Consider the following 20,195-nt stretch of genomic DNA (forward strand, 5'->3'; position numbering starts at 1 on the left):
TGCGTACGATGTCGGCGAGGGGGCTCATGTAGACATTGAAGAGTGTCGGGCTGAGCGATGAGCCTTGAGGTACGCCGCAGATGATCTTGGTGGGTTCTGAGCGAAACGGAGGGAGGTAAACTCTTTGGGAGCGGTTAGCGAGGAAGGAGGCGATCCAGTCCAGGGCCTGGCCTTGGATCCCGGTGGAGCGTAGGCGGGTGATTAGGGTGCGGTGACAGATGGTGTCAAAGGCAGCCGAGAGGTCGAGGAGAATGAGGGCGACTGTTTCACCGTTGTCCATCAGGGTTCTGATGTCGTCTGTGACTGAGATGAGGGCGGTTTCCGTGCTGTGGTTGGTTCGGAATCCGGTTTGTGAAGGGTCGAGCAGGTTGTTGTCTTCCAGGAAGGTGGTCAGCTGTTTGTTGACGGTCTTTTCTATTACCTTGGCTGGGAAAGGTAGAAGAGAGATGGGGCGGAAGTTTTTCAGGTCGCTTGGGTCAGCCGTAGGTTTCTTTAGTAGGGCGTTGACTTCAGCGTGCTTCCAGCATTCGGGGAAGGTAGCAGAAGAAAAAGAAGAGTTGATGACGGTCTGGAGGTGCGGGGCGATGATGTCGTCGGCTTTGTTAAAGATGAAGTGCGGGCAGGGGTCCGAAGGGGCGCCGGAGTGGATAGAGTTCATGATGGATTTGGTTTCTTCTGTGTTGATGTGGGTCCAGTTGTTGAGGGTGATGTCCGGGGAAGCGGGTTCAGTGGTGTATGGTTGGGTCTGGTGTCCGAAGCTGTCGTGGAGGTCGCTGATCTTGCGATGGAAGAAAGTGGCGAGGGATTCGCACAAATCCTGTGAGGGCGTGACGGCGTTGGCGCTGGCGCTGGGGTTGGAGAACTCTTTGACGATGCTGAAGAGTTCTCTGCTGTTGTGGCTGTTTTTGTCTAGTCTGTCGGTGAAAAAGTTCCTTTTGGCAGTGCGGATCAGGTGGTGGTGTTCGCGTGTAGCGTTCTTGAGGGCGGTCATGTTGTCAGCGGTGTGGTCCTTGCGCCAGGCCTTCTCAAGGGCACGACAAGTTTTCTTTGATTCTTTGAGGGTGTCAGAGAACCAGAGCGGTTATCTCTAAAGATAGTGGATGATGTCATCAGTGATGTCACTGACTATGTTATTAGTGATTTAATGTGTGATGTCATAAGCAGTGCATTACAGGGGCACAAGTTATAGTTTGTTTTGGTAACTATAACTACTGAATTTCTCTGGTTTTGTGGAAGTAAATATACATATACATATGTTCGATTGCATGTGTAGCTGCAGATACACATGCTGTGCACTGTTCCTGCCATCTAGTGTTGGGCTCAGAGTGTTACAAGTTGTTTTTCTTCTAAGAAGTCTTTTCGAGTCACGGGACCGAGTGACTCCTCCCTTTCGGCTCCTCTGCGCATGGGCGTCGACTCCATCTTAGATTGTTTTCTTTCCACTGTCGGTTAGGATGTGTTCCTCTTCGCTCCATAATTCGAATCGGGAAACTTAGACAATCATTGAAAATTTGTCGGTGTTGTTTACATTCGGCACCAGTTTAGTTTCAACACATCGGCACCGACAACAAGACCGTTTCGGCGGCTCTTGGAGGCTTCCGCGCTTCACCGAGGCTTGGTCGGCCCGACCACACCCGTTGTCGAAGACTGATGGACCAGACCCCCTTCCGTTTTTGTCCCAAGTGTCACACCAAGTATCCTTATACAGACCAGCACTGGGTCTGTAACCTGTGTTTGTTGCCCGAACACAGAGAGGATACTTGTGAGGCCTGCCAAGTGTTTTGATCCAAGGAGACCTTAAGGGATCAACGCGCAGGACGACTACAGATGGCGTCGAAGCCTAAACAACATCTCGACGTCGAGGAAGAAGAGATGCAGATATCCATGAATCCGACGTGATCGACCTTCGACAGCGGTGCAAAAAGTGAGTACACCTGTCCCGTCCCACACCAAAAAAGTAAAGGCCACGGGGACGCCACTACCAGAAGGCCAATGCTCAACCCACAGAAAAGAAGGTGACCAAGTAATATCGGCACCGAAAAAGGCCAAAGATTTGCCGAAGACTTCCGACTCCGGTTGAGAAACCGGCACCGAAAAAAGTCTGCATCGAGTAATCGAGACGAGCAAGCATCAAAAGAGCTTGTCGAAACCGAAAAAGAAAATTTTTATAGGAATTTTGGTACCGAAAAAAACAGCTATGGAGCCGAAACGTTCTTCCTACACTGAAGAGCAAGGGCTTTCTCTACAGCTCAAAGAAAGGCACAGGTTTGAGCAGGAATTGGATTTAGAACATGACCAAACACAGCAAAGGTTGGAAATCCAGAAAGACACAGGGAAGATACAAACCATCCCTCCGCTCAAGTCAAAAAGAAAACTGGCTTTTCAAGAGACTGAGATGCAACCAAAAACCAAAGTGGTTAGAGAAAAGTCACCACCACCACATTTCTCACCACAAACATCCCCACTGCAATCACCACAGTTGTCACCAGTGGGTACACCAATTGCACAGTCACCCACACATACTGGGATGACTCAAGATGATACAGATCCCTGGGACCTATATCGGACAACAGCTCAGAGTGTTATCCAACAAAACCTTCACCACCAGAAGACAGTACGTCCTACACGCAGGCACTGGCCTGAGCAGCAACATTCCACAACGTAACAATGCACTCGGAACCGGTGGAGGATGACTTCCTGTTTAACACTCTGGCATCCACGCATTCATCCTACCAAACTTTACCAATGTTACCGGGCATGCTTAAGCACGCGCAATAGGTCTTCCAGGAACCTGTAAAAGGGAGAGCCATCACGCCAAGGGTCGAAAAGAAATATAAACCGCCCCCGTCAGACCCAGTGTTTATTACTCAACAGCTCCCTCCGGACTCAGTGGTTGTGGGGGCTGCAAGGAAAAGTGCAAATTCACAATCATCAGGGGATGCACCACCCCCTGATAAGGAGAGTCGAAAATTCGACACGGTGGGGAAAAGAGTGGCATTGCAAGCAGCCAATCAGTGGCGAATTGCCAACTCACAAGCCCTACTTGCCCGCTACAACAGGGCGCATTGGGACGAGATGCAAGACATCATCCAGCACTTGCCCAAAGAACACCAAAAACGTGCCCAGCAAGTGGTCGAAGGACAGGCCACATAAAACAACCAAATCGGTTCTGCCCTAGACTCTGCTGATACAGCTGCACAGACTGTCAATACAGCAGTAACGATTAGAAGGCATGCATGGCTGCGAAGTTCTGGGTTTAAACCAGAAAAACAACAGGCGGTATTGAATATGCCATTTAATCAACATCAGTTATTTGGGCCAGAAGTGGATACTGCAATCAAAAAAATGAAAAAAGACACTGACACGGCCAAAGCCATGGGCGCGTGCTACTCCTCACAATACAGAGGAACATTTAGGAAACCACAGTTTAAGGGAGGGTTTAGACAACAGCCATGAGAACCATCCACGTCCCAAACAAAACCCACCTATCAGTCTCAGTACCAGAGAGGGAGATTTCGTGGTTCCTACAGAGGACAGTTCCCAAGAGGAAGAGGGAAATTCCAGCCCTCCAAGCCAAGCCCTAGCAAGCAGTGACTTCAGTGTCACACTTCCTCAACACATATCACCACTGGATCTCAAGGATGCGTATTTTCACATACCCATCCATCCATCTCACAGGAAATACCTCAGGTTTGTAATACCAATTCAAAGTTTTACCGTTCGGAATAACAACAGCCCCCAGGGTATTTACAAAATGCCTTGCGGTAGTAGCAGCTCATATAAGGAGGCATCACATGCACGTATTCCCATATCTGGACGATTGGCTAATAAAAGCCAACACTCACCAACAATGTCAAGTTCACATGCAATACGTAATAGATACTCTACACAAACTAGGGTTTTCTATAAATTACCAAACATCTTGGTTACAACCATCCCAAATACAGCAATATTTGGGAGCAACACTCAACACACAAAGAGCAACTGTCACTCCAAGTCCACAAAGAGTGCAGTCATTTCAAATTAAAAAAACAAGCATGCAACCAAACCAACACTACACAGTCAGGTTTGTGATGAAACTACTAGGCATGATGTCCTCATGCATAGCTATTGTCCCAAACGCAAGGCTACACATGCAGCCCTTACAAGAGTGCCTAGCAAAACAATGGACGCAGGCACAGGGTCAACTCCAAGATCTAGTGTTGATAGACTGCCAAACACACTCTTCGCTTTAATGGTGGAACCCTGTAAATTTAAACAAAGGGCTGCCTTTTCAAGACCCAGTGCCTCACGCCATTATCACAACAGATGCATCCATGATTGGGTGGGGAGCACACCTCAACAATCACAGCATACAAAGTCAGTGGGACAATCAGCAACAGCAACTCCACATAAATCACTTAGAACTGTTAACAGTCTTTCTAGCACTAAAGTCTTTCAACCCCTTCTAGCCCACAAACACATTCTTGTCAAAACAGACAATATGACAACAATGTATTATCTAAACAAACAGGGAGGACACACTCGTCACAGCTGTGTCTCTTAGCACAAAACATTTGGCATTGGCAATTCACAACATTCTCCTAATAGCACAATTTATACTAGGCATCCAGAATCAGTTAGCCGACAATCTCAGCCGAGATCACCAATAAACTCATGAGTGGTAAATACATCCCCAAATTCTACAACATCACTTCCACCGCTGGGGGACACCAAACATAGATCTTTTTGCAACAAAAGAAAACGCAAAATGCCAAAACTTTGCGCCCAGATACCCACACCCTCAGACCAAGGGCAATGCTCTATGGATCAGCTGGTCAGGGATATTTGCTTACGCTTTTCCCCCTCTCCCGCTCATTCCTTATCTGGTCAACAAACTGAGTCAAAACAAACACAAACTAACACTTATAGCACTAACGTGGGCACGCCAACACTGGTACACCACACTGTTGGACCTATCTGTAGTACCCCACATCAAACTACCAAACAGACTAGATCTGTTAACACAACACAACACAACCAACAGATCAGACACCCGAATCCAGCATCGCTCAACCTAGCAATCTGGCTCCTGAAGTAGAATTTGGCTATCTAAACCTTTCCAAGGGGTGTATGGAGGTCATTAAACAAGCAAGAAAATCCACAACAAGACATTGTTACGCTAACAAATGGAAAAGGTTTGTCTGCTACTGTCAGGCTAATCACATTATGCCATTAAACACCTCCACACAAAACATTGTAAGTTATTTACTACACTTACAAAAGTCCAATCTAGCCTTCTCTTCCATTAAAATCCATCTCACTGCAATATCTGCTTATCTGCAGATTAAACATTCAAAATAACTTTTTAGAATCCCAGTTGTTAAAGCCTTTATGAAAGGACTAAAAAGAATCATACCCCCAAGGACACCACCAGTACCTTCGTGGAATCTTAATATTGTACTAACACGACTCATGGGCCTACCATTTGAACCCATGCATTCTTGTCAAATACTATTTTTGACTTGAAAAGTAGCCTTTCTAATAGCCATCACTTCACTTAGAAGAGTTAGCGAAATACAGGTGTTTACTATTCAAGAACACTTTATACATATACATAAACATAAGGTGGTTCTCCGTACAAATCCACAATTCTTACCAAAAGTCATATCACCGTTTCATCTAAGCCAAACTGTGGAACTCCCAGTCTTCTTTCTACAGCCAGACTCAGTAGCAGAAAGGGCATTGCATACATTAGACATAAAGAGAGCACTAATGTATTACATTGACAGAACAAAACAATTTCGTAAAACAAAACAATTGTTCGTAGCTTTCCAAAAACCGCATGCAGGTAACCCTATATCCAAACAGGGCATTGCCAGATGGATAGTCAAATGCATTCAGACCTGCTACCTTAAAGCTAAAAGAGAATTACCCATTACTCCAAGGGCACACTCCACTAGAAAGAAAGGCGCCACAATGGCTTTTCTTGGGAATATACCAATGACAGAGATTTGTAAAGCAGCCACCTGGTCTATGCCCCGTACATTTACTAAGCATTACTGTGTAGATGTGTTAGCATCACAACAAGACACAGTAGGACAGGCTGTATTAAGAACATTATTTCAGACAACTTCAACTCCTACAGGCTAACCACCGCTTTTGGGGAGATCACTGCTTTGTAGTCTATGCACAGCATGTGTGTCTGCAGCTACACATGCCATTAAACGGAAAATGTCACTTACCCAGTCAGTGTACATCTCTTCGTGGCATGTTGCGCTTCAGATTCCCATACACCCTCCCACCTCTTCGGGAGCCTGTAGCCATTTTAGTTGTATGTAAATTGTAAATATGTAAATAATTATTACTTTACTACACACTATGTACACACACATATACTCCATTGCATGGACACCTCCCACTAGTATCCTTACTTCAACAACTCCTACCTCACCCTTTGCGGGGAAAACAATCTAAGATGGAGTCGACGCCCATGCACAATGGAGCCGAAAGGGAGGAGTCACTCGGTCCCGAAAAGACTTCTTCGAAGAGAAACAACTTGTAACATTCTGAGCCCAACACTAGATGGCAGGAACATATATATATATATATATATATATATATATATATATATATATATATATATATATATATATGTTCGATGGCATGTGTAGCAGAAGATACACATGCTGTGCACATCCCGCCATCTAGTGTTGGGCTCGGAGTGTTACAAGTTGTTTTTCTTCGAAGAAGTCTTTTTCGACTCACGAGATCGAGGGACTTCTCCCCTTTTGGCTCCATTGCGCATGGGCGTAGACTCCATCTTAGATTGTTTTCTTTCCGCCATCGGGTTCGGACGTGTTCCTTTTCGCTCCGCGTTTCGGTTCGGAAAGTTAGTGAAAATCTCGGAAAATTCTACGGTACTGTTTGCGTTCGGTATCGGGTTAGTTACAACAGATCGACACCGAATTTTGAAGAGCTCCGGTGGCCCTTTGGGGTTTTCGATTCCCCTGCAGGGCCTGGTCGGCCCGACCACGTGCATCTTCAAGGCTAATGGAACGGACCCCATTCCGCTTCTGCCCCGAATGTCACAAGTATCCTTATACAGATCCGCATTTGGTCTGTAATTTGTGTTTGTCTCCAGAACACAAAGAGGATACTTGTGAGGCCTGTCGAGCGTTTCGGTCGAGGAAGACTTTAAGAGACCGAAGAGCAAGAAGACTACAAATGGCATCGGCGCCGACAGGACAATGACACTTGGAGGAAGAGGAAGAAACCTTCTCCATCGCGGATTCGGACTCGGATGAGGTCGATCCCGAACAGACGCCGAAAACCGTGAGTAAGGCGTCACAACACAAAACTCACGGAAAAACCGTTAAAGCCCAGGGGACGTCAGCAGGCCATGGCTTAACCCGAAAAATAGGTGACCGAGCATCGGCACCGAAAAAGGGTATGCATGTGTCGAAGTCATCCGACTCTGGTCGAGATACCGGCACAGAGCAGACTCGACCCTGAGACACCGGGTCGGAACAATCTCGACACCAAGAGGGCGGCACCGAAATGAGTCGGCATCGAGAGATCAGTACGCCGAAAATTTAAAAAGTGTCTTCGGAGCCGAAAAAGACTGCCGAAAAAGTTTCCATACCGAAACATCCGGCCTCGGAAACGAAATCAAGTTCCTACACAGAGGAACAGGGCCTGTCCTCACAGATGCAAGGACACAGATTCGGACAGGAACTAGAGACAGGGGAGCCAGATTACACTCAAAGAAGGCTCCACATTCAAAAGGACACAGGGAAGATCAGTACTCTCCCTCCAATAAGAATGAAAAGAAAACTTGCCTTCCAAGAGAAAGACAAGCAGCCTCAGGCAAAGGTGGTAAGACAAGTGACTCCGCCACCATCTCCACAACGCTCACCACAACTATCACCAATAGCCACTCCAACAATGATGCAGTCCACAACTCACACAGGGATAAGTCAGGATGATCCCGACGCATGGGATCTTTATGATGCGCCTGTATCAGATAACAGTCCCGACTGTTATCCAGCGAGACCGTCACCACCTGAGGAAAGCACTGCCTACACACAGGTGGTGTCAAGAGCAGCTGCGTTTCATAATGTCACCCTGCACGCAGAACCTATAGAGGATGACTTTCTCTTTAATACACTGTCGTCCACACATAGCAAGTACCAGATTCTCCCTATGTTACCAGGAATGCTCAAACACTCAAAACAAGTGTTTCAGGAGCCTGTGAAGGGCAGGGCCATAACTCCAAGGGTGGAGAAGAAGTACAAAGCGCCACCAACAGACCCTGTGTACATCACGCAGCAATTAACACCAGACTCAGTGGTAGTAGGGGCAGCTCGTAAAAGGGCTAATTCACACACCTCAGGAGACGCCCCACCTCCAGACAAAGAAAGTCGCAAGTTCGACGCAGCGGGGAAAAGGGTTGCGGCACAGGCAGCCAACCAATGGCGCATTGCCAACTCACAGGCATTGCTGGCGAGATATGATAGGGCTCATTGGGACGAAATGCAACATTTCATAGAACACCTGCCCAAAGAGTTCCAAAAAAGAGCACAACAAGTGGTATCTCGAACAATCAGATACGCTCAGCAATTGATGCAGCCGACACAGCTGCTAGGACTGTAAATACAGCAGTAACCATACGGAGGCACGCATGGCTAAGAACCTCAGGATTCAAGCCTGAAATACAACAAGCGGTCCTGAATATGCCATTTAACGGACAGCAGTTGTTTGGGCCGGAGGTGGACACTGCCATAGAAAAACTTGAAAAGGACACAGATACGGCCAAAGCCATGGGCGCACTCTACTCCCCACAGAGCGGAGGCACATTTCGGAAATAACATTTTTGAGGGGGGTTTCGGGGACAGAGCACAGAACCCTCATCCTCACAAACAAGACCCACTTATCAAAGCCAATATCAGCGGGGAAGTTTTCGGGGTCAATACGGAGGAGGACAGTTCCCAAAGAGTAGAGGGAAGTTCGAGAGCCCCAAAACTCCACAAAATAAACAGTGACTTCAACATCACAAATCCCCAACACATGACACCAGTGGTGGGGGGACTAATCAATTTCTACAACAACTGGGAAGAAATAACAACAGACACGTGGGTCCTAGCCATTATCCAGCATGGTTATTGCATAGAATTTCTTCAATTCCCTCCAAATGTCCCACCGAAAACACACAACATGTCCAAACAGCACATGGATCTCTTACAACTAGAGGTCCAAGTGTTGTTGCAAAAAGATGCAATAGAGCTAGTACCAATTCATCAGAAAGAAACAGGGGTTTACTCCCTGTACTTTCTCATACACAAAAAAGACAAAACTCTAAGACCTATACTAGATCTCAGAACATTAAACATATTCATCAAATCAGATCACTTTCACATGGTGACACTGCAAGACGTGATCCCATTTCTCAAACAACAAGACTACATGACAACACTAGACCTCAAGGATGCGTATTTCCATATACCTATACATCATTCCCACAGAAAGTACTTACGGTTTGTAATCCAAGGGGTACATTACCAGTTCAAAGTGTTGCCATTCGGGATAACAACAGCACCAAGAGTTTTTACAAAATGCCTGGCAGTAGTGGCAGCTCATATCAGAAGGCAGCAAATACATGTGTTCCCGTACCTAGACGATTGGTTAATCAAAACCAATACGCAAGAACGGTGTTCACAACACACAAAGTATGTCATAGAAACCCTTCACCAGCTAGGTTTCTCACTCAACTACAACAAATCACACCTACAGCCGTGTCAAATACAACAATACTTAAGAGCAACAATCAACACAACAGAAGGGATTGCCAATCCAAGTCCACAAAGGGTACAGGCATTTTAAACGTAATACAAGCCATGCACCCAAACCAAAATTTACAGGTAAAATTAGTAATGAAACTACTAGGCATGATGTCCTCATGCATAGCCATTGTCCCAAACGCAAGGTTGCACATGCGGCCCTTACAACAGTGCCTAGCATCACAATGGTCACAGGCACAGGGTCAACTTCAAGATCTAGTGTTGATAGACCGCCAAACATACACCTCGCTTCAATGGTGGAACACTATAAATTTAAACAAAGGGCGGCCTTTTCAAGACCCGGTGCCTCAATACGTAATCACAACAGATGCCTCCATGATAGGGTGGGGAGCACACCTCAACCAACACAGCATCCAAGGACAATGGGACACTCAGCAGAGACAGTTTCACATAAATCACTTAGTACTAGCAGTATTTCTAGCGCTGAAAGCATTTCAGCCTATAATAACCCACAAACACATTCTTGTCAAAACAGACAACATGACAACAAGGTATTATCTGAACAAACAGGGAGGGACACACTCGACACAGTTGTGTCTCTTGGCACAGAAAATATGGCATTGGGCGATTAACAACCACATTCGCCTAATAGCGCAGTTCATGCCTGGAATTCAAAATCAGTTAGCAGACAATCTCTCTCTGGATCACCAACAGATCCACAAATGGGAAATTCATCCCCAAATACTAAAGACTTACTTCCAAAGGTGGGGAACACCGCAAATAGACCTATTTGCAACAAAAGAAAACGCAAAATGCCAAAACTTCGCATCCAGGTACCCACAGGCTCACTCTCAGGGCAATGCGTTATGGATGAGTTGGTCAGGGATATTTGCATACGCTTTTCCCCCTCTCCCACTCCTTCCATATCTAGTAAACAAATTGAGTCAAAACAAACTTATACTAATAGCACCAACTTGGGCAACACAGCCTTGGTACACAACACTACTAGATCTCTCAGTAGTGCCCCATATCAAACTACCAAACAGACCAGATCTGTTGACTCAACACAAACAACAGATCAGACACCCAAATCCAGCATAGCTGAATCTAGCAATTTGGCTCCTGAAGTCTTAGAATTCAGCCATCTAGACCTTACACAGGAATATATGGAGGTCATAAAACATGCTAGAAAACCAACCACAAGACATTGCTATGCAAATAAGTGGAAAAGATTGGTTTATTACTGCCATAATAATCAAATTCAATCATTACACGCATCTGCTGAAGACATCGTCAGCTACCTACTACACTTACAAAAGTCGAAGTTAGCTTTTTCATCCATTAAAATACATCTCACCGCAATTTCAGCTTATCTGCAAATTACGCACTCCACTTCATTATTCAGGGTCCCAGTCATAAAAGCATTTATGGAGGGTCTGAAAAGAATTATCCCACCAAGAACACCACCAGTTCCTTTGTGGAATCTCAACATTGTCTTAACACGACTTATGGGTCCACCTTTTGAACCCATCCACTCATGTGAGATACAGTATTTAACATGGAAAGTAGCTTTTCTAATAGCTATCACATCTCTCAGAAGAGTAAGTGAAATACAAGCTTTTACTATACAAGAACCCTTTATTCAGATACATAAAGTAGTTCTACGAACAAATCCTAAATTCTTACCTAAGGTCATATCACCGTTCCACTTAAATCAAACAGTGGAACTCCCAGTATTCTTTCCAGAACCAGATTCTGTAGCTGAGAGAGCATTACATAAATTAGACATTAAAAGGGCACTAATGTACTGCATAGATAGAACAAAACAGATTCGCAAAACAAAACAATTGTTTGATGCATTCCAAAAACCTCATACAGGTAATCCAATATCCAAACAAGGCATTGCCAGATGGATAGTTAAATGTATTCAAACCTGTTATATAAAAGCAAAAAAAGAACTGCCTATTACACCAAAGGCACACTCAACTAGAAAGAAAGGTGCTACCATGGCCTTTCTAGGAAACATACCAATGACTGAAATATGTACGGCAGCCACATGGTCTACACCTCATACATTTACCAAGCATTACTGCGTGGATGTGTTAACAACATAGCAAGCCACAGTAGGACAAGCAGTATTACGGACTTTATTTCAAACAACTTCAACTCCTACAGTCTGAACCACCGCTTTTGGGGAGATAACTGCTTACTAGTCTATGCACAGCATGTGTATCTGCAGCTACACATGCCATCGAACGGAAAATGTCACTTACCCAGTGTACATCTGTTCGTGGCATGAGACGCTGCAGATTCACATGCGCCCTCCCACCTCCCCGGGAGCCTGTAGCCATTTTAAGTTGAGAAAAAATTAGTCTTGTACATTTGTAAATTTGTAAATATATCACTTTTAAACACATTATGTACATACATATTTACTCCATTGCATGGGCACTATTACTATATACACAACTCCAACCTCACCCTTTGCGGGGAAAACAATCTAAGATGGAGTCGACGCCCATGCGCAATGGAGCCGAAAGGGGAGGAGTCCCTCGATCTCGTGACTCGAAAAAGACTTCTTTGAAGAAAAACAACTTGTAACACTCCGAGCCCAACACTAGATAGCGGGATGTGCACAGCATGTGAATCTGCAGCGTCTCATGCCACGAACAGATGTACACTGGGTAAGTGACATTTTCCATATATATGCTTCCGTCATGTTAAACTCACAAATATGACAATCAGTTTGCTCTCTGTGAAACGCCTATACCTTGTCTTGCTGTGACCCATCAGACTTGTATGGCATTCTCAATTATGGTCATCATTATGGCTGATCAGCAATTGGCCTCTTCTAGTTGCTGCTGTCTGTATTTTTTCTGCTTGAGAGCAAAACTATACAGAAAGGAAGATTACTCAACATGGTACTTCAAAGTCTTTTGCTTGTTAATTTCAAAACAATCCATTCTTGATCCTCATAGCTCTAGCTAAAATAACATCTTTTACTTGTTGGTGATTGTTAAATATTTGATGATTAACTATGCAAAGAACATAAGTGGCAAATATGACTGCTTTATTGACAGTCTTGGCCATTTATTCAAATTATATGCATCTTCAACACATGGTGCACTGCTTTCACACTTTGTGAATAAGAGATCTTAAGAGGGGGCTCAAAATCAGAAATTACTTCACTGCAGTAATAGCAATAGCATACATGTATATTATTAGTGTTTGATTATTATAAACATAACAAGTATTTTTATGCAATAACATTATTCAGAGGTCCGTAAAAAGCTAAATGCCTGAGTTTTTAAGAAATGTTAAACAAGTAGCTGGCTTTCAATGGTCAATAAAATAAGAGCTACTTAAGTGGCTTTGGACACCCGAGTGAGAATTCCTTTTCCTCGAGTTATCAAAAACAGCCAGTAGGAGATGTATAGTAGTTGCAAGTACTATTTTTAAAAAGGTATAATCTTTTGAGGATTTTGAAAGTGATTGTTTTGCTCACTGTCACAAGCCCTAAATTATAGGCATCCTTTTTAACCCTAGCTTTTCCATTTTGTACAGTTATCCAGTTTGGGTTTATCACCCTATTTGTGGCTTCCTTCCCACTGGCTCCTCTCCTTGCTTTGATGAACAATATATTGGAGATCCGAGTAGATTCCTGGAAACTCACTACACAGTTCAGAAGACCTGTTGCTGCCAAAGCTCACAGCATAGGAGTCTGGCAAGAAATACTGAATGGAATGGCCATCTTGTCTGTGGTAACAAATGTAGGTATACTTTCTGTTTCTTTCCTGTTTTGTTAATTCTGACTTTTGGTGTATATGTTGTCAAAGCTTTAGTTTGTAATGAATAGGTTTATCAAAATACAGCCCTATTTCAGTAGACACATGCTTATGTTAAGCCTATTGAACTTTTTGGCATATCCTGTAAAGTCAGGTCTTTTACTTTCCTCTGGTTTTATTCAACATGTGCATTAGTGCACAAGATGCACTGACTCATCAAACGTTAATATGGAGAGAAGGGAAGGCAACATGGCTTGTAAAGGAGGTTTAACAATGACTAAGATTGCAATGGTAACTGGATGCCAGGTTATAGGTTGCTAGTATTCTGATGTGTGAGTGAATCAAGTAATGTTAAAGATTGAGTGATACATATTAGTAAAGGTAGAAAGTTTGTTATGCAGGTGGCCAGATTTAGTCTCAATTAATTATGTTGAATTGGAGACGTTTGCTGTTTTGCTTCATTTGTTTCTCCTATGGGTTATCATTGTTAAAAAACAAATCCTTTAATTCCTTGGTGCATGGTTTACTGTGCTAGCTCTGTATAAATAGAGGTGTGTGATATTCCTATATCTGTGGCATTACAAAAAAGATTTATATTTTTGTAACAAATGATTCTACTTATTCATGGGAGGCAATATAGGAACCAATCTCAAGTGTAAATACCCATTGTAGGAAGTTGGCTCTGTATGCACTATTTCAAAGCAAGGAATAGTATGCACAGAGTCCAAGGGTTCCCCTTAGAGGTAAGATAGTGGCAAAAAGAGATAATACTAATGCTCTATTTTGTGGTAGTGTGGCCGAGCAGTAGGCTTATCAAAGGAGTAGTGTTAAGCATTTGTTGTACATACACACAGGCAATAAATGAGGAACACACACTCAAGGACAATTCCAGGCCAATAGGTTTTTGTATAGAAAAATATATTTTCTTAGTTTATTTTAAGAACCACAGGTCCAAATTCTACATGTAATACTTTGCATGAAAGGTATTGCAGGTAAGTACTTTAGGAACTTTGAATAATCACAATAGCATATATATTTTTCAAATAAAACACATATAGCTATTTTAAAACTAGACAGTGCAATTTTCAACAGTTCCTGGGGGAGGTAAGTATTTGTTAGTTTTTGTAGGTAAGTAAACCACCTACGGGGTTCAAGTTTGGGTCCAAGGTAGCCCACCGTTGGGGGTTCAGAGTAACCCCAAAGTTACCACACCAGCAGCTCATGGCCGGTCAGGTGCAGAGTTCAAAGTGGTGCCCAAAACGCTTCAATGGAGAAGGGGGTGCCCCGTTTCCAGTCTGCCAGCAGGTAAGTACCCTCGTCTTCGGAGGGCAGACCAGGGGGGTTTTGTAGGGCACCGGGGGGGGACACAAGTTAGCACAGGAAGTACACCCTCAGCAGCACGGTGGCGGCCGGGTGCAGTGTGCAAACACACGTCAGGTTTGTAATAGGAATCAATGGGAGACCAAGGGGTCCCTTCAGCGATGCAGGCAAGGGGGGGGCTTCTCGGGGTAGCCACCACCTGGGCAAGGGAGAGGGCCTCCTGGGGGTCACTCCTGCACTGGAGTTCCGATCCTTCAGGTCCTGGGGGCTGCGGGTGCAGGGTCTTTTCCAGGCGTCCGGATCTTAGAGTCAGGCAGTCGCAGTCAGGGGGAGCCTCGGGATTCCCTCTGCAGGCGTCGCTGTGGGGGGTCAGGGGGGACAACTTTGGTTACTCACAGTCTCTGAGTCGCCGGAGGGTCCTCCCTGAAGTGTTGTTTCTCCACCAGTCGAGTCGGGGTCGTCGGGTGCAGGGTTGCAAGTCTCACGCTTCTAGCGGGAAACGCTGTTGCCTTTAAGTTGCTCCTTTAGAAACAAAGTTGCAGTCTTGGGTGAACAGGGCCGCTGTTCTCAGGAGTTTCTTGGTCCTTTTAGAGCAGGGCAGTCCTCTGAGGATTCAGAAGTCGCTGGTCCTGGGGAAAGCGTCGCTGGAGCAGTTTTCTTCCGAAGGGGGGAGACAGGCCGGTAGAGCTGGGGCCAAGGCAGTTGGTGTCTCCGTCTTCTCTGCAGGGTTTTTCAGCTCAGCAGTCCTCTTCTTCTTAGGTTGCAGGAATCGGAGTTCCTAGGTTCTGGGGAGCCCTTAAATACTAAATTTAAGGGTGTGTTTAGGTCTGGGGGGTTAGTAGCCAATGGCTACTAGCCCTGAGGGTGGGTACACCCTCTTTGTGCCTCCTCCCAAGGGGAGGGGGTCACATTCCTATCCCTATTGGGGGAATCCTCCATCTGCAAGATGGAGGATTTCTAAAAGTTAGTCACCTCAGCTCAGGACACCTTAGGGGCTGTCCTGACTGGCCAGTGACTCCTCCTTGTTATTCTCATTATTGCCTCCGGCCTTGCCGCCAAAAGTGGGGCCGTGGCCGGAGGGGGCGGGCAACTCCACTAGCTGGAGTGCCCTGTGGTGCTGGAACAAAGGGGGTGAGCCTTTGAGGCTCACCACCAGGTGTTACAGCTCCTGCCTGGGGGAGGTGTTAGCATCTCCACCCAGTGCAGGCTTTGTTACTGGCCTCAGAGTGACAAAGGCACTCTCCCCATGGGGCCAGCAACATGTCTCGAGTGTGGCAGGCTGCTAGAACCAATCAGCCTACACAGGTAGTTGGTTAAAGTTTCAGGTGGCACCTCTAAGGTGCCCTCTGGGGTGTAGTTTACAATAAAATGTACACTGGCATCAGTGTGCATTTATTGTGCTGAGAAGTTTGATACCAAACTTCCCAGTTTTCAGTGTAGCCATTATGGTGCTGTGGAGTCCGTGTTTGACAGACTCCCAGACCATATACTCTTATGGCTACCCTGCACTTACAATGTCTAAGGTTTTGTTTAGACACTGTAGGGGCACAGTGCTCATGCACTGGTGCCCTCACCTATGGTATAGTGCACCCTGCCTTAGGGCTGTAAGGCCTGCTAGAGGGGTGACTTATCTATACTGCATAGGCAGTGTGAGGTTGGCATGGCACCCTGAGGGGAGTGTCATGTCGACTTACTCGTTTTGTCCTCACCAGCACACACAAGCTGGCAAGCAGTGTGTCTGTGCTGAGTGAGGGGTCCCCAGGGTGGCATAAGATATGCTGCAGCCCTTAGAGACCTTCCCTGGCATCAGGGCCCTTGGTACCAGGGGTACCAGTTACAAGGGACTTACCTGGATGCCAGGGTGTGCCAATTGTGAAAACAAAAGTACAGGTTAGGGAAAGAACACTGGTGCTGGGGCCTGGTTAGCAGGCCTCAGCACACTTTCAATTCAAAACATAGCATCAGTAAAGGCAAAAAGTCAGGGGGTAACCATGCCAAGGAGGCATTTCCTTACACCCATTCACCAGGAAGTAAACATTATATAATTTGCCCAATAAAAATCTACTAAAGTACCTCATTATTAGTTGATACGTCTTTGTTCCACTCTTGGTATTTCAGAAAATGTTGATTCATTATTTGGCATAGCTATTTACCCCATTCTATTGGCAACCTGTAACTTTTATTTAGTAGAGTGCTTTTAATGTTACAAGCAAAATAATTGATTAATTAAACCACTAAATGACGATTTTTTCAACAAGTCTGCTCCTACTTAACCAACAAAATATGTACAAAGTGAGATTATAGCTGTAAGGTTTTAACTATTTTTCTTCCAGGCATTTATTGTGGCCTTCACGTCAGACATGATTCCTCGTTTAGTCTATTACTATGCCTATTCTCCGAATGAAGACTCGCCGATGGCTGGCTATATTAACAGCAGTCTATCTGTCTTTAATGTCTCAGATTTCCATCCCATTAACCGGCCACTTGAGAATCCTATGAATCACACTATATGCAGGTAGGTTATAGTGATCATAATTTCTCTGTTACAAAAAATATTTGTTTTCGCCATACATGATTAAACAAGAAATTCCTTGCAGGTGAAATGGTCTTGCTCGTGAGTGTATCTTTCAAGGCAGATGGTGTTTGAAACCAGATTGACTTAGCATTACTTGAAAAGTATGTTTTAATAAGCAAACCTAGTCTTTCAAACATTCACATTTTTTGGAAGATGGGTCATTATTATATATGTGGTCTGCACAAGTAATGGGTCCGCAAACCACCACCACTGGGAAACAAACACCCCATTGTAAAGCTTGACTCTCATAGGGTAGCATTGCAGAGCAGTCCAAAGCTTACTCAGGGGAGGTGGTGTGGGCTAGTCATCCCCATTCACGAGCACATAAGCATGACACTCAATAAAAGATTGTCCAGTCTGGGCTTTTTCTTTTGATAAACTAAAAGTACATTTATTACACACACACTACTCTGTGCTATGCAACTGTTAGAAATGGGGTCTTTGGTTAGCAGTCAGGTTACCCCCTGTCCAATCAAGGACCCTCTCTCTAGTCAGGGTAAGTCACACACAATCCAAATTATCCTGTGCCCACCCTCTAGTAGCTTGGTCAGGCTTAACTTAGAAGGCTGTGTGTAAAGTATTTGTGCAACAATTCATGCAATAACACAGTATAAACACCACAAAAATACACCACACAGGTTTAGAAAAATCTGGAATATTTATCTGGATAAAATAAAGTCAAAATGATCAAGATTTGATTAGTACAAATATTACTTTAGAAAATGATAAAAATAAGAGTCTTTAAGTCTTAAAAAAGCAACAAGTGTCTCTTGCATGCACCAAGTACCTGGTTTGCGTCTAAATTCTCCACAAGGGGCCACAGAGGAGGAGATGCGTGGAAAACTGGGAGGTGTGCATCGGTTTCTCAGGGCGCACACAGACCATGCGTCAATATTTTTCATGCAGCTAGGGCTTTGCTTTGATTTCCGGCACAAATACTTTGATCCTATTCGGGTTGCAGGGTATTTGGATGCCCCAGAGACAATGCGGAGAATTCTTGGGCATGCAGGACGAAGTCACAGGAGCTGCGTCGATCGTGTGGACAATGCAGTGAAATTTCTGTTGCACGGCAGGTGCTGCGTTAATTCTTCTCGCAGGAAGTCGGGCTGCGTCGTTCTGGTTCGGATATGCGTCAGTCCAGTGGCCCGTGCGTCAAAGCTCCAGTCGCCCTGCTGGCGCTGCATCCATCTCTACTCGTGGAGCGAGGCTGCGTCGTTCCGGTTCGGTGTGCAGTGATTATCTCACCGCAATGCAGCCTGTGTGTAGTTTCTGTCAGGCAGTGTGTCAAATTTGCACCACACAAGGAGTTCTTTGCCGGAATAATTCTTTTTGGACCCGAGACTTCAAGGAACAGGAGGCAAGCTCTATCCAAGCCCTTGGAGAGCACTTCTCAGCAGAGCCAGAGGGCAGCAAGGCAGCAGGGCAACAGCAGGACAGTAGTCCTTTGCAGAAAAGCAGTCAGGTGAGTGAGTCCTTTGTGCAGGCAGGCAGTTCCCCTTGGCAGGTTGCAGGTTCTGGTTCAGAGTTTCTTCACCAGTGGTATCTTGTCCAGAAGTGTAAATACCCAAATGTGCCCTTGAAGTGGGGGAGGCTTCAAAGAGTGGCTTAGAAGTGCACAAAGTCCCCTTTCAGTTCCATCCTGTCTGCCAGGGACCCAGTAGGGGGTGTGGCAGTCCATTATGTGAGGGCAGGCCACTGTCCTTTGACATGTAAGTATCAGGCCCTCCACCCTCCCAGCCCCGGAAGACCCATTCAATATGCAGATGTGTGCAGGTGTGACTGAGTATCCTGTGTTTAGGGTTGTCTGAGTGAAATGCACAAGGGATCAGTTAACTAACCCAGCCAGACGTGGATTGTAAGGCACAGAAGTATTTAAGTGCAGAAAAATGCTCATTTTTTAAAGTGGCATTTGTTAAAAAGTAATATAAAATCCAACTTCACTTGTCAGCAGGATTTTGTATTACCATTCTGGCCATACTAAATATGACCTTGTTACTCCTTTCAGATCAGAATCTACCTCTCAAACAGTATATGAGGGTAGCCCTAATGTTTGTCTATGAAAGGAGCAGACCTCACAGCAGTGAAAAACTAATTTAGGAGGTTTACACAACCAGAACATATAACATACACAGGTACATGTCCTTCCTTTTACCTACATAGCACCCTGCCCTATGGTTTACCTAGGGCCTACCTTATTGGTGACATATATGTAAAAATAAAGGGGAGTTTAAAGCTTAGCAAGTACTTTTAAATGCCAAGTCGAAATGGCAGTAAAACTGCACACACAGGCCTTGCAATGGCAGGCCTGAGACATGGGTAAGGAGCTACTTTTGTGGGTGGCACAATCAGTGCTGAAGGCCCACTAGTAGCATTTAATCTACAGGCCCTGGGCACTTATAGTGCACTTTGCTAGAAACGTATAAGAAAATTAGAAAAGCCAATTGGGTATGATCCAATGTCACCAAGTTTTAAAGGAGAGAGCATATGCACTTTAACACTGGTTATCAGTGGTAAAGTGTGCAGAGTCCTAAAACCAGCAAATGCAGTGTTGAAAAAGTAGAGAAAGGAAGACAAAAAGTTAGGGGTTACCACTCAAGGACTTCAGGTCTAACATGTGTCCCCCCCAGCTGAAAGTGGGGAGAGCTACCCAACCTCCTGGGAGCTCCCATCGCTAAAGTGGAAGTATCTAGAGATACCATCAGTGTTGGCTGTAATCCCCGGGCGATGCACCACCAT

General features: G+C 45.0%; 1 protein-coding gene across 7 annotated transcripts in view; it reads left to right on the forward strand.

Annotated features, from left to right (window-relative positions):
* ANO5 (anoctamin 5) overlaps window positions 1–20,195 on the forward strand; it is a 321,868-nt gene that overhangs the window by 281,288 nt on the left and 20,385 nt on the right. For all 7 annotated transcript variants that reach the window (XM_069221939.1, XM_069221940.1, XM_069221943.1 and 4 more), the window contains 2 exons: window positions 13,344–13,549; window positions 17,218–17,399. In XM_069221939.1, the coding sequence (XP_069078040.1) occupies window positions 13,344–13,549; window positions 17,218–17,399 (388 nt within the window). The remainder of the gene's footprint in view (window positions 1–13,343; window positions 13,550–17,217; window positions 17,400–20,195) is intronic.

This window comes from Pleurodeles waltl, chromosome 3_1, assembly GCF_031143425.1.
Source record: "Pleurodeles waltl isolate 20211129_DDA chromosome 3_1, aPleWal1.hap1.20221129, whole genome shotgun sequence".
In the NCBI taxonomy this organism is placed as follows: Eukaryota; Metazoa; Chordata; class Amphibia; order Caudata; family Salamandridae; genus Pleurodeles; species Pleurodeles waltl.